Source organism: Parambassis ranga, chromosome 4 (assembly GCF_900634625.1).
Source record: "Parambassis ranga chromosome 4, fParRan2.1, whole genome shotgun sequence".
Lineage (NCBI taxonomy): Eukaryota > Metazoa > Chordata > Actinopteri > Ambassidae > Parambassis > Parambassis ranga.
In genome coordinates, this window is record NC_041025.1 from 15,601,363 (window position 1) to 15,619,495 (window position 18,133).

At 39.2% G+C, this 18,133-nt stretch overlaps 1 protein-coding gene across 1 annotated transcript; it reads right to left on the reverse strand.

Annotated features, from left to right (window-relative positions):
* Nucleotides 1-1,060: 1,060 nt before the first annotated feature.
* nmur1a (neuromedin U receptor 1a) lies at nt 1,061-9,304 on the reverse strand. Its single transcript, XM_028404286.1, has 3 exons — nt 9,226-9,304; nt 2,366-3,310; nt 1,061-1,443 (listed from the first exon to the last, which is right to left on the reverse strand). Exons 2-3 carry the CDS (start codon nt 3,282-3,284, stop codon nt 1,061-1,063), a joined length of 1,302 nt encoding a protein of 433 aa, XP_028260087.1. The 5' UTR covers nt 3,285-3,310; nt 9,226-9,304.
* Between the last annotated feature and the right edge of the window lie 8,829 nt (nt 9,305-18,133).

The following is an 18,133-nucleotide window of genomic DNA, read 5'->3' on the forward strand; positions in this document are numbered from 1 at the left end:
TGTGTATTTAAGCTTTGTTTTTCTTGATGATTAGGGGATGTCACTAATAATTTAATATGACAACAAGACTTGAGGATTGTTATCATTTACTGTCTATAACAATAGACAAGGCTATGACCACTTTGACTGACCAGACTCAGGTGCTGCTGGTGACAGCCAGCTATTGATAGGAGGAATTAAGCACTAAAAACCATTTGAGTGTAAGTGCAAGTACTTTTGTAGGTCACCATTTCATTATTGTCATGAAATGTGCCGAGCATGGTTTTGTTCAGCTAGTAAACACATATCTCCATTACCTGACACACACATTTTATAGAAACACAGTCAATTGTTGTGGAAAAGATTTGAAAGCAACACATAATCAAGTCAAAACACAAGAGAAAATGACAGTGACAACAAAAACATTAAACTCATTCTAAAGCTTTCAATAACAACACTGCGGAACACATCTAAATATAAAAGGCATTAAGCCACACAACACCTAACACATGCAGGTTTTGTTACATAAACATAGAATTTCAAAAGTCATTATATAAAGAACTTGTACATCTTTTGTTATCCACAATAATGTCTGCATCTACATGGCTTTTCTCAACACAAGTTTTTTTTACCAAAAAGAAATAAATGCTTAAAAATACATATTTACAGTTAGCAGACTTTGTACACATTGGATAGCAGTCACTTAAATTAAATTGTACATTCATGGAGCATACACCAACCAACCAACCAAAGCATTAGAAGCATGGCTTCTGCAGTGCTTGTTCCATTGAACTTTAAAGAAAGACAACCGTCAACCAGAGACAGGGTGATGTGGGTTGATACCACGCTGCCACGTTAGCCATAAGGGAAGGCAGCTTGATCTCTACATCATCTGCCTTTTTTCTGTAATTCCTCCACTCAATCTATTTTAAGTATTTTGCTGATGCACCTGTGGCAAAGTGGTTACTGACAGGTGATGACTGCACAGGCTCAGAAAAAGCCAGTCTTTCTGAACACCATCTAATCCTGCCAACAATACGTTATGTTACCTGCGTGACATGCCATTTAAATGTCTTTTTTATTATGAAAAACTCGTCTCATCTTTCATCCTCACTTCTCCATATTCTGCCTCGGCTTCGGTGACAGTGGCTCCATTGCTAAGCGGAGCGTCACTCAGTGTGCTGCGAAGGGTCACCCTGGTGACACTGAGTGAGTATTTTCGAGCAGTGATGTGATGTGGCCGATGGCACATGACTTCCTTAAACATTTCTCTAAAGCGTGTGGACATGAGGTTGTACAGGACTGGGTTGACTGTTGAGCTGAGGTAGAAAAAGACTCCGGAGAGTATGTGCACGTACTCGAACATTTCCAGGTGGTTGTCAGTCCAGTCATTGATGAAACTCCACATGAGCCGGTCAGTGTGAAATGGGGCCCAGCAGATCCCAAAAACCACAACTAAAACAACTGGAAGACAGCAACAAAGGACACAATGAGCGATGTGTGGTGACAAATATACAGATTGATGCTGACAACATGTTTTTTCTGCTCTAAATTAAGAGCTACCTGTGCTCAAACCCCCCCTCCTGGTTTTGGAGTGCCCCTTACCAGCACGATTATTAAATTAAATAGCAGCTATGACTGCTGACTTTATCTTGTGGCATTTACCCTTACCTGGCCTACACACTGTTCGCGTAAGCGAGCGCAATGTTATTCTTTAGATTGGTGAAGCTCTACAGTACTTTCTGTTCTAAGCTACTTCAGGGGCTATCATCAGAAGTAATGCCTTTTCCTGACAGTTGGGGCATGAACTGTCTATTTTTTGTATGACCTTTTAAACTTCCAACATTTTTGCCATATTGATTGAAAATCCTCCTGGAACAGTCTGACCTTTTAAAATGTAGAATCCCTTGATGTAAAATCTCGATGGTTTCTTGATGAAATATTACTTGAAAAAAGAATAATGATAACCATAGAGACACTGAACAGTGTCATGAATAGTAATGTACAAAGTCAGACAGATCTTGGACAGATAACTCTTGAAATATTCTTTATTCTGCAGGTAGACGATTCAACAACTTCATCTGTGCAGCCTATCATCTGAGAGCCTGTAAATCAATGCCATAGTGTTATATCAAGATAAGGGAAAGAATAATAGCTCAACCAAGTTTGTTCTTACGCATCAAGCATTTGTTTTTAATATGCTACAATAATTGGAAGACCGTGCTGTGAATGTCTCCAAAAATACGTCATAGTTTTAATTAATTCAATTAGGGTCCAATTACTTGTTTTTATATATGCTTAAACACAGCCATTCCATAAAACGCAGTTTTCCATGTGTAGTAACTTTATACATACATTTTCTTACCTTACAAGTCATTATACTTACACAACATCTTGGTGACCTGCCGACGGCGTGCTTTCTGCTGCTGTGTGCGGACGTTACAGAAGCTGTCTTGTCCAAAACCTGACTTTGCCTCCAGTGTCTGCCGCATCTTCTCGTGCTTCAATTGCAGCCCAATGAGCATGTATAGAACGCTGATAGTGAGCATGGGCAGGACAAAAAACAGCAGCGTGGTCACCTGTATGGTCAGGTTGTATATCCAGCGCGGTTTCACCAATGTACAGATGGCAGAGTCAGGAATCTCCTGATTCATCTGCCCAGCAGGGCCGGCGGAATGACTGTGGAGGAAGAAGATCCCGTGCAGACTTGTGTTGGGCACAGCACACAACAGCGACACCCCCCACACTGTGAGGATGACCCGTTTGGCGTGGGTACGTGTCACAACGTATTTTGCCCGTAATGGGTGCACCACAGCAATGTAACGCTCCACACTCAGAGCTGTCACGTTGAGGATGGACGCCAAGCAGACCGTCTCAAAAATGAAGGTCTTGAAGTAGCAGCCACCCCTCCCCAGGAGGAAGGGGTAGTTTTGCCACAGCTCATACAGCTCTAGTGGCATCCCAAGCAATAGCACCAACAGATCTGACACTGCTAAGCTGAACAAGTAGTAGTTCGTTGGCGTCCACATGACTTTGTTGCGTGCAATGACGGTGCACGTCAGCACATTCCCCACCACGCCCACCAGAAAGATGGTCAGGTAAATGAGGCAAACAGGGAGAAACACAGGTGAGCGGCGAGGTCCCAGATATTTCTCTAGGTACATTTCTTCTGACAGACATGAATCATCTGGATCGATGTGGCTGCCGTTAATGGCAGAGGTCACATTGGCACACTTTTCTCCTGGCGGACAAAGCCATTCCCCTCTTTCACCCAGCAGCACAAAAGAACAATTGTAAGCTGACATCCTGCTGAAGTGGTCAGGTTCACTGTCTGGAAGAGAAGAAACTGTTGTAACCATTAAATGCTATGAAAAATATGACTATGTATAGCAGTAGAGTATGAGAAATAGTGAAGAACCACTATTGACTAAGACAGATAATAAAAATCAACAACCACAACAATGACCATTGAACTTTCCTTGATTTACCTAAACATCTTGAAACATTGGTGGTTAAGTGAAACCGTGAATGAAGGGGGAGTTCGACATTAGTGAGGACAAAGCTGTCAACTCCGTGCTGCTATCACAAATAATGAAAGAAACCCCTAACAATAAGTGAGTCATTAGTCATCGCTGTCCTTTAAAACAGATTTAGATAAAAACAAAGGAATGACATATGTCAAAATAGATTTGTAAATATAATTTAGTTTTTATGATCACTGTAAATAATCAGAGAAAGAGTTAATTCCCATTCATCAGTCTCTGTGTTTCCTTACCAATTCCCCATACTCTGAATTAGATTAGCCATTACTGCTGTTCCTGTCAACAGTCTTTAAGTTCACTTCTGACAGCGAGCAGAAAACTGTGATTGAATAAGCTTGAACTGCCATCTGTTTCCTGCCCATGAAGAAAAAGCTCCAAAACTTCAAAAGCCTTTTGTCTGTGCTGCAGCAAGCGCACATACTCTGAATTTCCTGGAAATATGATGTTCACAAACAAATTTAGACATCAGAGAGATTGGTTTGTTGGTGCCAGCCACTGCTCCGTAGAATCTCAGTCCAACTCACTAATCTGATATGGGATGCGCCACAGAGGGGGTCCTGAGACAGTGTCTGAGTCGGATATTGCACAGAAAAGGCCTGTACCCGTGTGCCAACTTTTCAAAGTTTCAATAGAGTGAGCTTTCCAGTTGTTTGTCTGCTGAACTACTTGTTTGTCTGGCCCATAACTTGACAGTTACTCTTCCCACTTTTTCATTTGAAGGGTCTGTTAAACAGCCTGCACTATGTCCGGGACCAAAAGACTGTTAGAGACACAGTACAGATACAGTAACAGGTGAACAAGCTGAAGCAGTTTTCTATATATTATGTTGTTTTCTCAGGATGGAGAAAATGGACGGAGATGTTTACATGTAGATTCTCTCTAATCATTCAGTAGTTTGAAGCGAGGCAACTGAACGTTTCACTGCTTGAAATGTTTTCAAGATAACTCTAGAGTCAGCATGTCTCGCTTCAGACTTCTGAGTGAGATGTCTACATCAGTCACACATCAGTCTCCAGTAAATCTTTGGTTGAATGGTGGCCATTCCATGCTGCATTTTAGAGGGCATAGTTATTTAAATGAGCCGGTGTGAGCCCTCAACAGCAGTAGGTCACATTGGCAAAGGTAAAAATCTACTTTCATTTTACAAAGACCAACCGTCTTCCTATCCCCCATACCGACAAAACTCACTAGACCAAAGTGTTCAGGTACACAGGCATCAGTTTAGGTATCATAATTCTTTTCATGGCATTTATTGACATTCAGAAATATGGGATATCATGAGGGCTATGCTTTAATGTTTCTTTGAAGTTTCTTAGCAGAGCAAATATTTCACTGTGGGAGCACATTAAAATGCAGTCAGTCTGCACTGGGAAGATTTAGAACAAGAGGATTCATATAGACAGCAATAAAAGGTCCTCCCTGGTTCTCTTATTATTTCCCATTACCTTGGCCTTTGACGCTTGCCGGGTGGAGTGTGTGGTGGGGTATCTAGCCCCTGTGTGAATGACACGTAATGGAACATAATGAAACGCTGCTTTTGTTTGTACATGTGGAGATCTGTTTTATCACCATGTGTACTCACAGAAACGGTCTGTAATTCAAAGTGCACCAGTTTGTTTTGTATAGTTTCATGCAAGTAGTCAGATACATTTTTATAACTCTTTTCTTCATGTATGGTAACAAAATCCCCCTACCAGCTCGTCAACAGAATTTTCTACCTCATATACCTACTTATGATTGATAGGATAAAAGAAACAGCAGTGACAAAAACATCCAGCAATAAATCTAGTTTCAGTTTTGTATGATGAATACTGGCTGCTGTATGGAAAGTTATTGCCTATGTGTGCACAGATTGTACACTATAGCAACGTATTGGCTGAGGTCTTTGGGGTGTGTTTATGTGCATCAGTTTTTGGCACAGGAGATGAACTTTTGTTGCTGGTAGTTCATTGATATACAGCATGGTTAATACAGTTTGGAAGTAAAAAAGAAAAGAAAAGTTTAAAATCATTTTCAGTCAGTTTTCTTGCTGTTACCTAGGTAGCTAATTTTCTAACATTGATTAACCTTTTTCCTCTGAATTATGCTCTGCAAAAATATTGCAACAATTTCTGAATTTTCTAGGACTTTCAGAGCTGTTAGTGTGATATAGAAATATAGTGTTTTCATTTTTAGTATGCGACCCCTCTTTTGAGTACACAGTTTCCTTTCTGAAGCTTCTGGAAGCATACCTTTTGCTGCTAAAAACCAAAAAGTAATAATTCGTCTAGTTACCCTGATTTAAGTTCAATCTTCAAGTAGGGCAACTAGACCTGTTAGAATTCCTTGACAATTTTTCGCTGCCTATCCCACAGCATCATTAATTCTGTTTGTTGGGAAATACAGGTTTGTATGGTTGATGATCTCAGTAGGTAGGTAGTGAGATAAACTTGCTGTTAATGTCCCAAAACGTACCTGAGTTTGTTGTTCTGTCTGTCTAAACTTTGTGTCCAAAGTCACCTCCTACTTATTATCTAGTGACCACTATAGTGTGTTCACCATTTTGTAGTGTGGTCTGAATATGTGATGAGCTCACTGCAGAGTACCTTCCAGCAAAGTCCCCTTATAGTGAGTGAGTGATTTTGGACACAGTCTTAGTCTGTTTAACAGCTGGCTAACCACTGTTGAGTCGCCCAAAGCAAGATAATCATATAAATTATATTAAGAGAGTTGTGCATGCTTTTAGGGAGTGGGTGGTTTGAAACGCAGAGTGGTCAATTCCAGTTGTACCTCACTTTTTAGTCCATGGTTGGATTAACCATAAGTTTAGAGGGTATAAGACACTGTCAAGGTAGAGATGTCTACATCATATCCACGTCAAAACAACTCACTGTTTTCATAGGACTCGCAGACTCCTAGGGATGGATGTTACCACTGCTCTGTATGTGTTTGAAAGATCTTAGTGCTGTTAAGGAACGGTTTTTCCACCTAGACAAGAATTGCCTTCTTGACTCCTTGTTCACACCATCTGGCCCCTCAGGCTAAAATGTGTACTTTATTGTCCTTAAAAGTCTGTTTTTTTAGGTGTGGATGGATCTGACTCTCCTGTGCTGAAAGGAAGCCAGGTCCCCAATCACATATAAACCTGTACATGAGGCTGCTTAGAGTATCAGTTGTCCTACTTCAAGCTCTTAAATGAAAAATGACATGGATAGCTGAGAATCTACACTGACAATCCAGAAATAATTTGCTATAGCACCGAACTGACTGTAAGATTTTGTCTTCTGTACTGTAAGTTTTAGCAAGAAGCTTTTTCTCTGAAGACACTTGATAATGAGGCAGAGCTGGCTCCGAATTTTTATCACGTTGCACCCAGACAAGATTTATCCTGCCATGTGTGGTAACCTTTCAGGCCACTGCTTACACATTACAAGTGCAGGGACAAATTCTCATTGCCAGCAATATCTTCCTGGGTAGTACCAGCTGTTCAAAGGAGCCTACATCAATAAGCAGTGACTCATTATACAGTATGCGTATATATGAAATCTTTTGAAGTTCCGGTCAAAGGAAAGTAATTTGGTAATAATTGTTTCCCAGGTGAAGGACTTTAGAGGAACCTGGACAAGATGAAAGTTAAAAAAGATCCTGTGTCACATTGATAATCCATGTTTAAATGATTATTTAAATGCAGGGATTTATGACATTTTAAGAATGTGATTATCTTTTAGAACTTTTTGTGGGTTTATTAGAAAAGGAAAAAGATATCTTCCATCTCTTAGACTTCAGAAAACTTAATTATTTAGGTGAATATAGATTGGGGCTGAAATGTAATACTGACAAAAATGTGGATAGTAAGAATAGTAAGTAATACAAACAGGAAACATATGTGACTATAAAAGTGATTTGATTTCCATACATTTAGCATGTGTTAGAGGAGAGAGCTTCTGCATTGTGTATTTCATCAGGGTGCATTCTGTGCCTGTTTAGTAAAGTCTTCAGTCTGGCAGAAAAGGCGCTTGAAACACAATCAATGGCATGGCATGTTGTCAGCGCACTGCAGTGTGCACCTCCACTGCATTATAATGATGCCATAAAGCATTAAACCTGTGACTATAGAGTGCAGCCATTTCTGTGCATCAATTACTTCCAGTGTCAGGTGCATTTTGACATTGTAACCTGTGATGTCTATCAAGCCACATACTAGCACATTGCACATAGAAGACTGAAGAAATATCACCTAAGAGTTTTACATTACCTCTTTGTGCACAGGCTTACTGTGCATAATTACAATTATGATGAATATTAGCATATTACGCTGACTCCAAGTGTAATACAGATAGGTGTGAATATAGGAACACTTTGTGGATATTAGGTGATTAATAATTACATATATCTCAAGCTGTTTCTCTAAAGTTGGATTATTACACGGTCCACCTGAGAGTCATGATTTGTTTTAACCTGGAGTGAGTGAAATAAAGTCACAACACGTTTTATCTTACAAAGCAATAAAACAAAGCACCTCTCTTTGAAGCGTCTGGGAAGCTGTCAGATTTGATCACTGGTCAGCTGCTGATGAAAGTCTCTAAGGTAAGTTGGTAGAATATATTTTATTGATCACTAGGGGGGAAATTCATCCTCATCTTCTCAACATAGTGATTCAAGGCCAGCAAGTAATGCAATCAATAGAACCAACTTTCACAGATACAAATCCGGTCTGTAACACTGTTAACACTTCTGACATCACAACCGAGGAAAGTGGAACCATTATCTCACTCCGAAGCTTCCGCCTCTCAGTAACAGATGGACGTCACAGCTTTTTGTCCCCAGAGTGCACACTTCTCTAATCTGGTTTCTCTTGTTTTTGTCATAAATAATCCAAACCACATGTCTGAGTCATGTGAAGCTGCCTTGATAAAAAAATAACATCCTGTTCCCCGAAAGCTTACATGACACTGCTTCCTATGAGAACAGGAAAATGACATTTTTGAGTGGGCAGAAATGTTATAAATGCATAAACAGTACATGAAGTAAGTGCAGATTTTTTCAAAAATTGTAGAAAGCCAGAATAATGAATTTAAGGGATTACCTGCCCATGATACATCACACAGTCTGATGTATCAACATCTCCTTTCTATTTATTCTGTATGAAAATCTATCTGATATTTCCTATCTTTTCTCACAAATATGTCTCATCTTCCAATATTTTCTGCTTCTCGGACATACATCATCCCCATCAGGCTTTTAAAGAGATGCCTATAGTTCATATTTTACATTTTTGCAAAGTTAAAAACAGAATAAAACAGAAATGACATATAACAAATGCATCAAATTTTAAAAATGTAAAATAGAGCCACATCTTTGTTTTAAATTATCCAAAGCCATTTAATTCTTATTCCTGTGAATGCCCTTATTAAATTTAATTCAATGCTTTTTCCTGCAATCCAGTTATGCTCAAAGACACCACTTACAGAAATGAAGGTAAAAGACACAAATTAAATTATACAGTCTGTGTCATACCTTTTTCCACTGAGGCTTTAAAGTAACAGAAACATACAGTGTAGAGTAGTCCTGATTTGAAATAATAATGTATTTATTTACTACTTTATATAGACGATCAAGTCTGTAAATGTGAAATTGTTCACATCTAATAGTGGAGACATGCATTACAGTAATTTATCCTTGTGCTCAGCATATCTACCTCTCCAGGCAGTATAAATCTTCTTACCTCTTGTTGTTATTCCTTAGTGTAAACCCTGATCTGGAGCGTCTTCAGTGTGAACAATGTGCTGCTCTCTGAGTCCACTCTCCTCCTGGTCTGTCGCTCTCTCCTCATGCCTCACTCGCAATCACACACATACATACAGCGCGCACACACACACACAAACTCTGTTTCTGTTATCCTCTCTCACCTCCGCTCTCTCACACATAAACATGTAGACATCCCAAACTATATTTATCATTTCTATCAGTGCCCACACATACTGTATAATTACTGTAATGTGAGGTGCACGCCTTTCACTTATAGGCTCACTGAGATGAAAACCCCTCACATGCAGCTAATGAGCTAGTGCTTACTGTTTTCCACATTGTTGTTATGCACCATATATATAGAGGAGTTTTATGCAAACCTTCATGTGAGACATGAGTCTCTGGCTTTGACAGTGGCTCCCAAAGTGCTGCAGTCTGTCTGCGATGGGTGCTCATGTCTGTTCTTCTCACAGAAATACTGGCTGACATACCTCTGAGTGAAAAGTTGCTGTGTTGTAGCTGTATGAAGGCCATCCATGGCCCCAAGGGGTGGACCACCCCCCTCTGTGGGTGTCCACGTGCCTCCGAGACTGTCCATGCTGCGCTGTGTGAGGCACATATCCAGTTGGATGCATGATTTATGTACTGCATGTTTGAACTCTGTTCCTCACTGTATGTTGTACACTCTCTTCATGATGCTCAGGTATTTGTCTGACAGTTTGTAGTCAGGTTGAACCTCTCGGTTCCACGTCCTGTTTTGGGGCAGGAATTGTTACCACCTTCCCTGCCTCCACCATCAGTGCTACTATTTGCATATCATGTACACCACCATCATTCCTTCTGGTACCCACAAGGAAAAGAGGCGGAGTTGCAGCATTGCTTATACGCAATGCAGATGTGTCAAGAACTAGTTGTTGAGATCTTTGAGTTAAGTTGTTGTTGGAAGAGTACGGAATGTGGAAGAGTTTGGAAAGAGCAGGCACTTTCAAATCTACATGGCAGGTAACTGGAACTTTAGGTCCTTTCTCACAGTACTTAGGTCCACACCTGGTCCCCATCCTCTCCAGGGGGACGTAACATGAGGTCGATGATTTAGTCATTCAGGAACATGTTGGCTGCATTTCTTCGTGCTTATTGGGAGTGAGGCATCGATATGATGATAGCCAGAAGTAGCGACCCCAGAGGGCAACAGTTTTACTTGTCAGCTTGCTCAACACCATCTCCTATTTCTCTCTCTTGTTTGAGTTACAGTATACATTCAATACAAGTAACTGTTCAACATTGTTTAGCTCTAACTCTACTACAGTCTACTCAGTTTCAGGTATTACTGTCTAAAGTACACAGTGTAATTACAGACAGTGGTAGTTCTGTCTGTGAGCGCTATTTAGACCAGGGTTATCTCCTAGAGTCTAACTTGGGGCTAATTGACTGGTTTCAGTCACTGTCAATTGGCCATAAACAGGATGCACATTCACATTGGGTGGGCGGCTGTATATGGAGTTTCACAGCTGACTGGTCCTGCTGTAAAGAGTAGGTTGAATCTATATGTTCCTAATTTCCCTTTTGGAAGAGTTCCTATTAGAGTCTCATGCCCTTACACAGCATGCAGTCATTGACAGTCAGCAGGTGCACTACATTCACTTAGTTTTGGAGATAGGTTGGATCATATAGAGTGAGGCATGACTCTCAGACTGTCAGAAAATATCACACTGCCTAAAACCATTTTGATGCTATTTCAGAAACCCAAAATGTGCGTGACAAACCACAGTCCTTCATGTCAGACGCATTACATGGACTGTGAGTTTAATGGGTGTCCATTAAAACAAGGCTTCACACAGAACCATTGTCCTCAGAGTGCAGGTGACCAGTGTGTCTGTCGGGTCACATCAGTAATGGACAGAGATGAGTGTGAGCCAGAGGCTGTGCTAACCGACAGTAGCTAACAAAGACAATTGTTTTCCCCTCAAGTGAAACACTGTTTAAAAAAAGAAAAAGTGTTTTTGGAAAAAACCAAGTCAATAATAAGGTTCTTTAAAGGTCTGCAGGCATTACTAAGTGCACTTAACCAAACCTTGAACCTGCTGAGTGAGATTAGTTCGTTTGCTGTTTAACATTTGAGGCCTTGGGCGTGGTGTCTTGTGTGTACAAGCCCATGGTCTCCTCCTAGCTGTCAAGAGTTATGTGATTGACATAATCAAAGACATGCAATAAAGTGGCCCACACAGATAATTATAGCATTTTTCCCTCTTTGAAAGAAACTGTAGAGTTTCCAAATTTTGAGTAAGCCGTAAGACAAATCAAATTTGACTCTGAAGTTGTCAGTGTTGTTTTTTCTTATTTTGTTGTTTTAATACATGGCCCATGTCTGACATTTCAGCTCATCATCACCAGGACAAGGTCAGATAAGGTCCATTTTCTGAGGCCATTGAAATGACTGTTTGCTGCACATCCGCCCCACAGCTGGATTGCGTCAGTCACCTCAAAGTCACACATCTACAGTACAGAACTACACAATCAACAAGTGAAGCACTTTAAGAGTGAAAATATGTTATCCACAAACTTCAAAATCTTAAATTTACACATAATTTTTTCTAATTTTATGCACTGCAATAGAAAAAGGTGCAGCTAGGTTGGAAATTATGCAGTTTTTCTGTCTTTAATCGCAGGAAAGTGTCCAACAGGCTTTGGTCAATGGAAATCTATGAAACATTAAACTTGGCCTTTTCCAGCATGACTCATGATTGCAACATTTTAGACTTAATGTTTTTTTTTCCCATTTCTGATGCAGTTGAAATACAAATCAGAAAAAAACAAACTGCATTTTGTCTTGTCAAAAATAGCCATGGATTAAATCAATAGTTTCACAGTGCTTCATTATACACAGGACAAAGAGCAAATATGTGATACTTTTGAAAAATCTCAAATTAAGCTGGTAGATAAGGGGTGTTATGTCACATCAAACCATGAGAGACAGCAGTGTGTCCTCAGTGCCTGCAAGCTCGCTGTTATTCCAATCCCTGTCGACTCCCTCCTTTATCCCTCACCTCATTCTCTCTTATTTCCCTGTCTTTCTTGCCAGCATGTATCTTTCTCACAACAGAAAAAAAACGTATCCTCCTCTGACCCTAATCACAATCGGCTTTGTTGTTACAAGTGGGAACATACTGAAAGCTCTGTCACCTGCTTCACCTTAAATAACACTCTGTTCAAAATTAGCGAGGCAGATTCAAAGGAATGATGAACAAGTATAAATGCTCTAATTACCTCTGCTGGATAGATCTATAAAACCCCATGATCTGCAAATTAATTTTACACAGTCAGTTGTTTCTTGTGTAGCTGACAGCTTTATGCTCACATTGAAAGGGTTTAATGAGACCTCCAGACTCTTAAGTGAAGTACTGACTTCCAGTATGCCGATAGGTCACAGCTGAATGTTTTGACAGATTCTAACATGCAACAGAGGCATGATTTCTGAGATTGCACTGGTGATGTGTTCATTAGACAACAACCTTGGCCCAGTCAAAGAATGCTACTGTATACCAACTGACAGGAAGATAGGGTGTATTAACCAGAAGTTCAACATGGCGGCTGTTCCATTCCTGTAGTATTTATGTAGTTGTTTTGTGGTACCTTGTATAAATTTAGCCCTGTTTATATTTTTTTACATCATTTAATTTATATTGTGTGCAAACTAAATGCAATGAGGAAGACTTGAAACTACTAATTGAGATCATGACTCATTAAGAACACTCAGATTTCTTCATTTTGCATCAGGTTGACCTTTCAAACCCTTTTCTTTTAGCATCTTATCAACCCTCGCACAGTGAAGTGGTGGAATCATATTCTTCACTATCAGTAAAGGTTAGCAAGGTGTCTTATCGTATACTGTGCTACATTACGGTACCTTATTTATGTTATAGGCAGCTTGTTGGACCGAATAGAGATACATGTTAAACTGCCAAAGTTTGAATTGAAAACTTTTTACAATTTTGCAGTGGAATTGTTTCAAATATATTTCAATCAATCCAAGCTCAAGGACGAACAGCACTACTCTTGATAAATAATTTGTTTTTGCCTTCTGGGCTGCAGAATGTTTATATTACCTGGTCGCCCCGAGTTCTATTAAAGTTTCACATTCTATCTCACTCAATGGAAGCTGTCATTTTCCAACCCAGCCCTTAGGTTTAGCTCATGTACATAAAATCACGTCGCACTCATCAGGTTGAAAGATCACAGTCTGGTTATTATGATACCCTTGTTGTTCGTCTTTACGAGGACAAAAATTTGCCAATCTTTCTCTGTTTAAGTAAAAAGCAGAAGCCTGAGGCAAGATGATTCCACTACAGCTTTAGATAACCGTATGTCAGACACTTTTTAATCTATTCCAGCAATCAAACCATATAAAAGTCCGACTTAACATTCAGTGATGATTCTGACATTTGTAAGTAATTGTATTACCTGCTTTCTTAATGAACTTGTGAATCATCATTATAGGTGTAACAGAGGTGTAGATAAAAAAGTGAATAATTTACCAGCCTGTGGGTATCTCATGGCATTTCTGTTTTTCATGAATGACAATTCTCTACAGAACAGATGCTGACCTCCGCAATTATGTGGAACAAGACTGATGCATGTTAATAAGGGATCACAATGACCTTTTGCTCTCTTGCGCAATTTTCATCCCCATTTTCATGGGGTTGTCGTCATGTATTGTGTACCTGATTGAAACACATTACAAAGTCTTCATGTGAATGCTTTTTGTATTTTCATCAGCTTCACTACGTCTATCTTATCTTTTGCAATAATGCCTCAAATAGAGCAAGATAATAGCCGACATGCAGTGTGCAAAATTGAGATGGAAGTTTGAGATAGGAACATGAAATCATTACCACAAATGCCATTATCGGACTAGATTGGTCTATTTAAATGTCCAGTTCCCTGTCGGTTAATGCTGCAGCTAGCTGCTAATCATTGACCAGCAGCCTTGGTGGTACTTTAGAACATGACAATCAGGAGTTGTGCATGTGTGCCTGCAGCTGCCAGACATTCCCTCTTGTTTTAAACAGCATTTAATTCTTATATTTAATCATTCTTATATTTAAATGACTGTGCTGCAATCACCGAAGGCACTGACGTCCTTGATTTTGTGGCATGTGTGTCTGTGGATTGTTTTACAGCCATGACAACATGATGGCTTCTCCTTTGGGTTAAAAACCATTATTTTTTGACATGCCTTCACTAAGCAGCCTCGGGGCGAGAGGCCACTGTGAACAACTCATGTGTCTGTCATATAATGTGTCATATAATGGCAGAAATAACAGCAGCACATGTATCACAAATGTAGCTTTCCTGTAACATTAATTTGGTTTTGCAGTGAACCGGAGACTTGCAAAAAAAAGACCAGTTACCCTGCCACCAACATGTTGACACTTATAAGGCAGTATTTAAGAGAGAAGTCCTCATCACCCAAGAGAGGAACCTGTTTGGCTGTAATCACAACTTCATCATAATTAGAATCAACATAATCATTAATCAGCCCACCTCATGGCATCAATGCATGAAGGATCTCATTTGTGCTACCTATTTCTGTAGGCTCTCAAGCACAAGAAATCATTTTCCCCCTGAATTTTCCTTAATGATAGATTTCTGCCCATAATCAAGCACCACATTTGCAACATGTACTGTAATTATGCAATACTACAGTACAGAATACACACAGAAAGCACTGATTTAAACCAGGAACCTTCCAGCTATGAGGCAACCACTGCACCATAGTGCTGCCCTCAGTTTATTCAATAGAATAGAATAGAATAGAATATACTTAGAATAGAATATACTTTATTAATCCCTTCAGGAAGGTCCCTCAGGGAAATTCAGGAAAAAAGTTAAACAATTTCTTTTTGACGTACCATATCACAACAGAAATAACCAAGGCTAAAACTATACCATGACTAAATTCAATTTAGCTACCGGTAATTACTATCCTGGTATTTGTGCTTGCTGATTTATTGTTGTGATTCCAGTCATTCTGTAAATATCATAACATTATAATCATAATTATCAGCTATAATGCCAAAGGAAACAGCTATGTATGAATTTTATTTTATCCTGAGATACACAATATATTGTAATAAGAGAAAATGATGAAAGTGGAGTGCTTTCATGCAGTGGTGTAAAGAGGCTTGATTTGTATTTGAGGTTATGCTTGCATGTTATGAACGCAGTGTTAGGGCTGCAGGCAATGTCAGAAAAGGCCATTTGTTCAGGGAATTGTGGTCTGTGAGTGATTCTTATAGTGGTTATTGGGACTTATGGTTTGACTGTTAAATATTTGTTCTTTGATTTTGAAGTCTGTGCACGTGTGGGTGAATGGAGGAGGAAAATGAATTCCACGGGAAAGTGATTCGGCAAAGCAGTCCTGTCATTCATGTTGGTTATTGCAAAGAAATTCTAGTTTATAGCTAGATTATAGTGAGGTACATCTAGGAAACCTGGGATACAACTGATGGTGTTTTCCTAAATGTCTATAACAGAGATGATTCATAAAATAATTGGTACCTATTACTCTGCCTGTGATTGTTAATTTATGGAGTCAGACTACTGTGACAGTATGCTGAGCTCAGCTGACGATAAAGCCACTATATAGCTCTAATTTATTTTTTCACACATTTTATTCTGCTGTTCAGGGAAAATGGATTTGCAGTTTTATTCTTTTTCTCCTCTCATGCAGGAAGCCTGTTCGTCTTAGGCTTATTTCCTCCTGATATGCTGAATGAGAAAGCTTAAAGGCTCCTCCTGCCTGCTGGCAGTCCATAAAGAAAAAAAACACATAATTTTACATTTAAAGACAATATACGAGTCTCACATTATACTCACACTTGACACACAACATGTCAGCATGCACACTTTATCAGCCTTTCAGAATAGGAACTAAATTAGCAACCGAACCAGCTAGGTAACAGCTAGGTATTAGACACACATTAAAGTAGTACAACAGTTTTGTTGCTCTCTACATGCATTATCAATATGAAACAATGTGAAACTACGACAAATGCTTGTTGGATTGACAATAGAAAAATGTACCCCTGTGCCTGCAACATATAGCAATAGGCAGATGAGAGTTATACTAATTAACATATATAATTACACGACTTATATAATATGTAAATACAAAGAGATGATGCAACCATATATACCTTTGTCTTTGATATGTTTCTCCTCTTCTTCTCTTCTCGTTATTCTGAACTGGGCACCTGATGGCTTTTACCCAAATTGCATAGATTCCCCTGCTCCCTGCCATCCCCACTCCAGTGGGGATACCAGAGATCACTTTATGGTACTCTGCCCCAATTCCCATCTCCCATCACCTCCGTGAGATCTTCAAGGCCAGACACACATGAGTGATTTTAAGTGATGGGTTTTCTTAAATTGAGGGCTTTGTGCTGCCCCCAACAAAAGGCCATCCTGGATACCTGCCGATGTTGTCCATACTGAAATCTGGTTGGTGACAAAATGGCGATAAAGACTGCAGCCTTATGGTGAAATAATGTGAGTCTGGACCTGCATGTATGTGTGCACAGTGACACATGATCCATCACCCAGCTGTTAAGTTTCTAGCAGAAGTGCTAGGTGGAGTTAACATTTAGCTGATGTCATGTCTACTTTTTTGGGAAGTGAGATTCACAGCAGTCCATCCTCACCAGGAAAATATAAGATGAGGTCGATACTTCCTTCGCAAGTCGTATAATACAATCATGTGTTTCGTTAATGGAAAAGTAATATAATGTTGCCTGTCAGGCAATACGTCCAAATGATCCATTAGCAGAAATGTAACTGTGTGTTATTGTAATTGTGATTCAAAGACACCCCTGCAGTTCCCAAGAACAAGTTAGAAAAGCCATTATGCTTTTATTACATTACAATTCTTATTGTGAAACTTTTATGTCAGATAATAATAGTAAGTGACACAGTAAAAGTCAGGTGTCTGTGTTTTTAATTAAATGACTCACACTTCATTTGAATTGCTGCATGTAATGTGTCACAAAACTGATCACACACATTAAAGGCAAAATTAAGCATTTGAAAAGAAATTCATAAAATGAAAGAAAGGACAAAAAACAAAAGAAAACAGCATGAATAAAATAAAAGTAGAATTGTCAACAGGTAGTTATGTGGGCAGGTAAATTGTCAATTATACATCAGTTAATACGATGGCTCAAATATAAATTTCCATAAAAAAAGCACATCAATATCTAGTTTGTGTTCTTTCAGACTATTTCAATTCTTTTATGATGCAAGTTTAAAAGTGAGCACTCCATTCTTTTTAACTCAGCAGGGAACATGGTGAGTAGCCTTCAGGGCTGTCAAATCCAGTTTATGTATCTATGATTGAAATCTCATATTAGACAACGTTTCCTTGTTTAATTCTTATGTGCTGTATGTCATTTATAAGCATGATCTTTGGCCTAGAAACAACAAAATCAATGTTTGTTTGTTAAATCTCTCTTTGGGATTTTAAGTTTCTCTTGTGAAAAATTACACATATAAGTTTGATGACTCATTCTGCACTAATGAGGTGGTAAATTTGTGTCTAATGAAATCTGAACAACACAGTGCTGTGATCAGATCTTGGCTCAATTTTGTCCCAGGTGTGACACTAGCAAATGTAGACGCAGACATTATACTGGCCAAAAGAGAAAAACAAAGAAGCTGAATAAGAACAGTGCTGCTCAGTCCGTTGCAGCTGACCAATGAGAGCAGACTGGACCAAAGAAAAGTGAGGAAACCTCCAAAGTCAGTTGTTTAACTTCTTTAAAAATCAGAGCAGTAGCTCTAAATATAATTAAATGATTTCAGTCTACAGAGAAGTTGACTGACCAACAGGG

Bases quoted from the DNA above. Each gene is read 5' to 3' on its own strand.
- nmur1a (XM_028404286.1), bottom strand. From the start codon at position 3,284: ATGTCAGCTTACAATTGTTCTTTTGTGCTGCTGGGTGAAAGAGGGGAA. The intron at 1,444-2,365 runs GTAAGTATAATG...GCTGTCTTCCAG, and splicing joins GCAGGTCACCAAGATGTTGT to TTGTTTTAGTTGTGGTTTTT.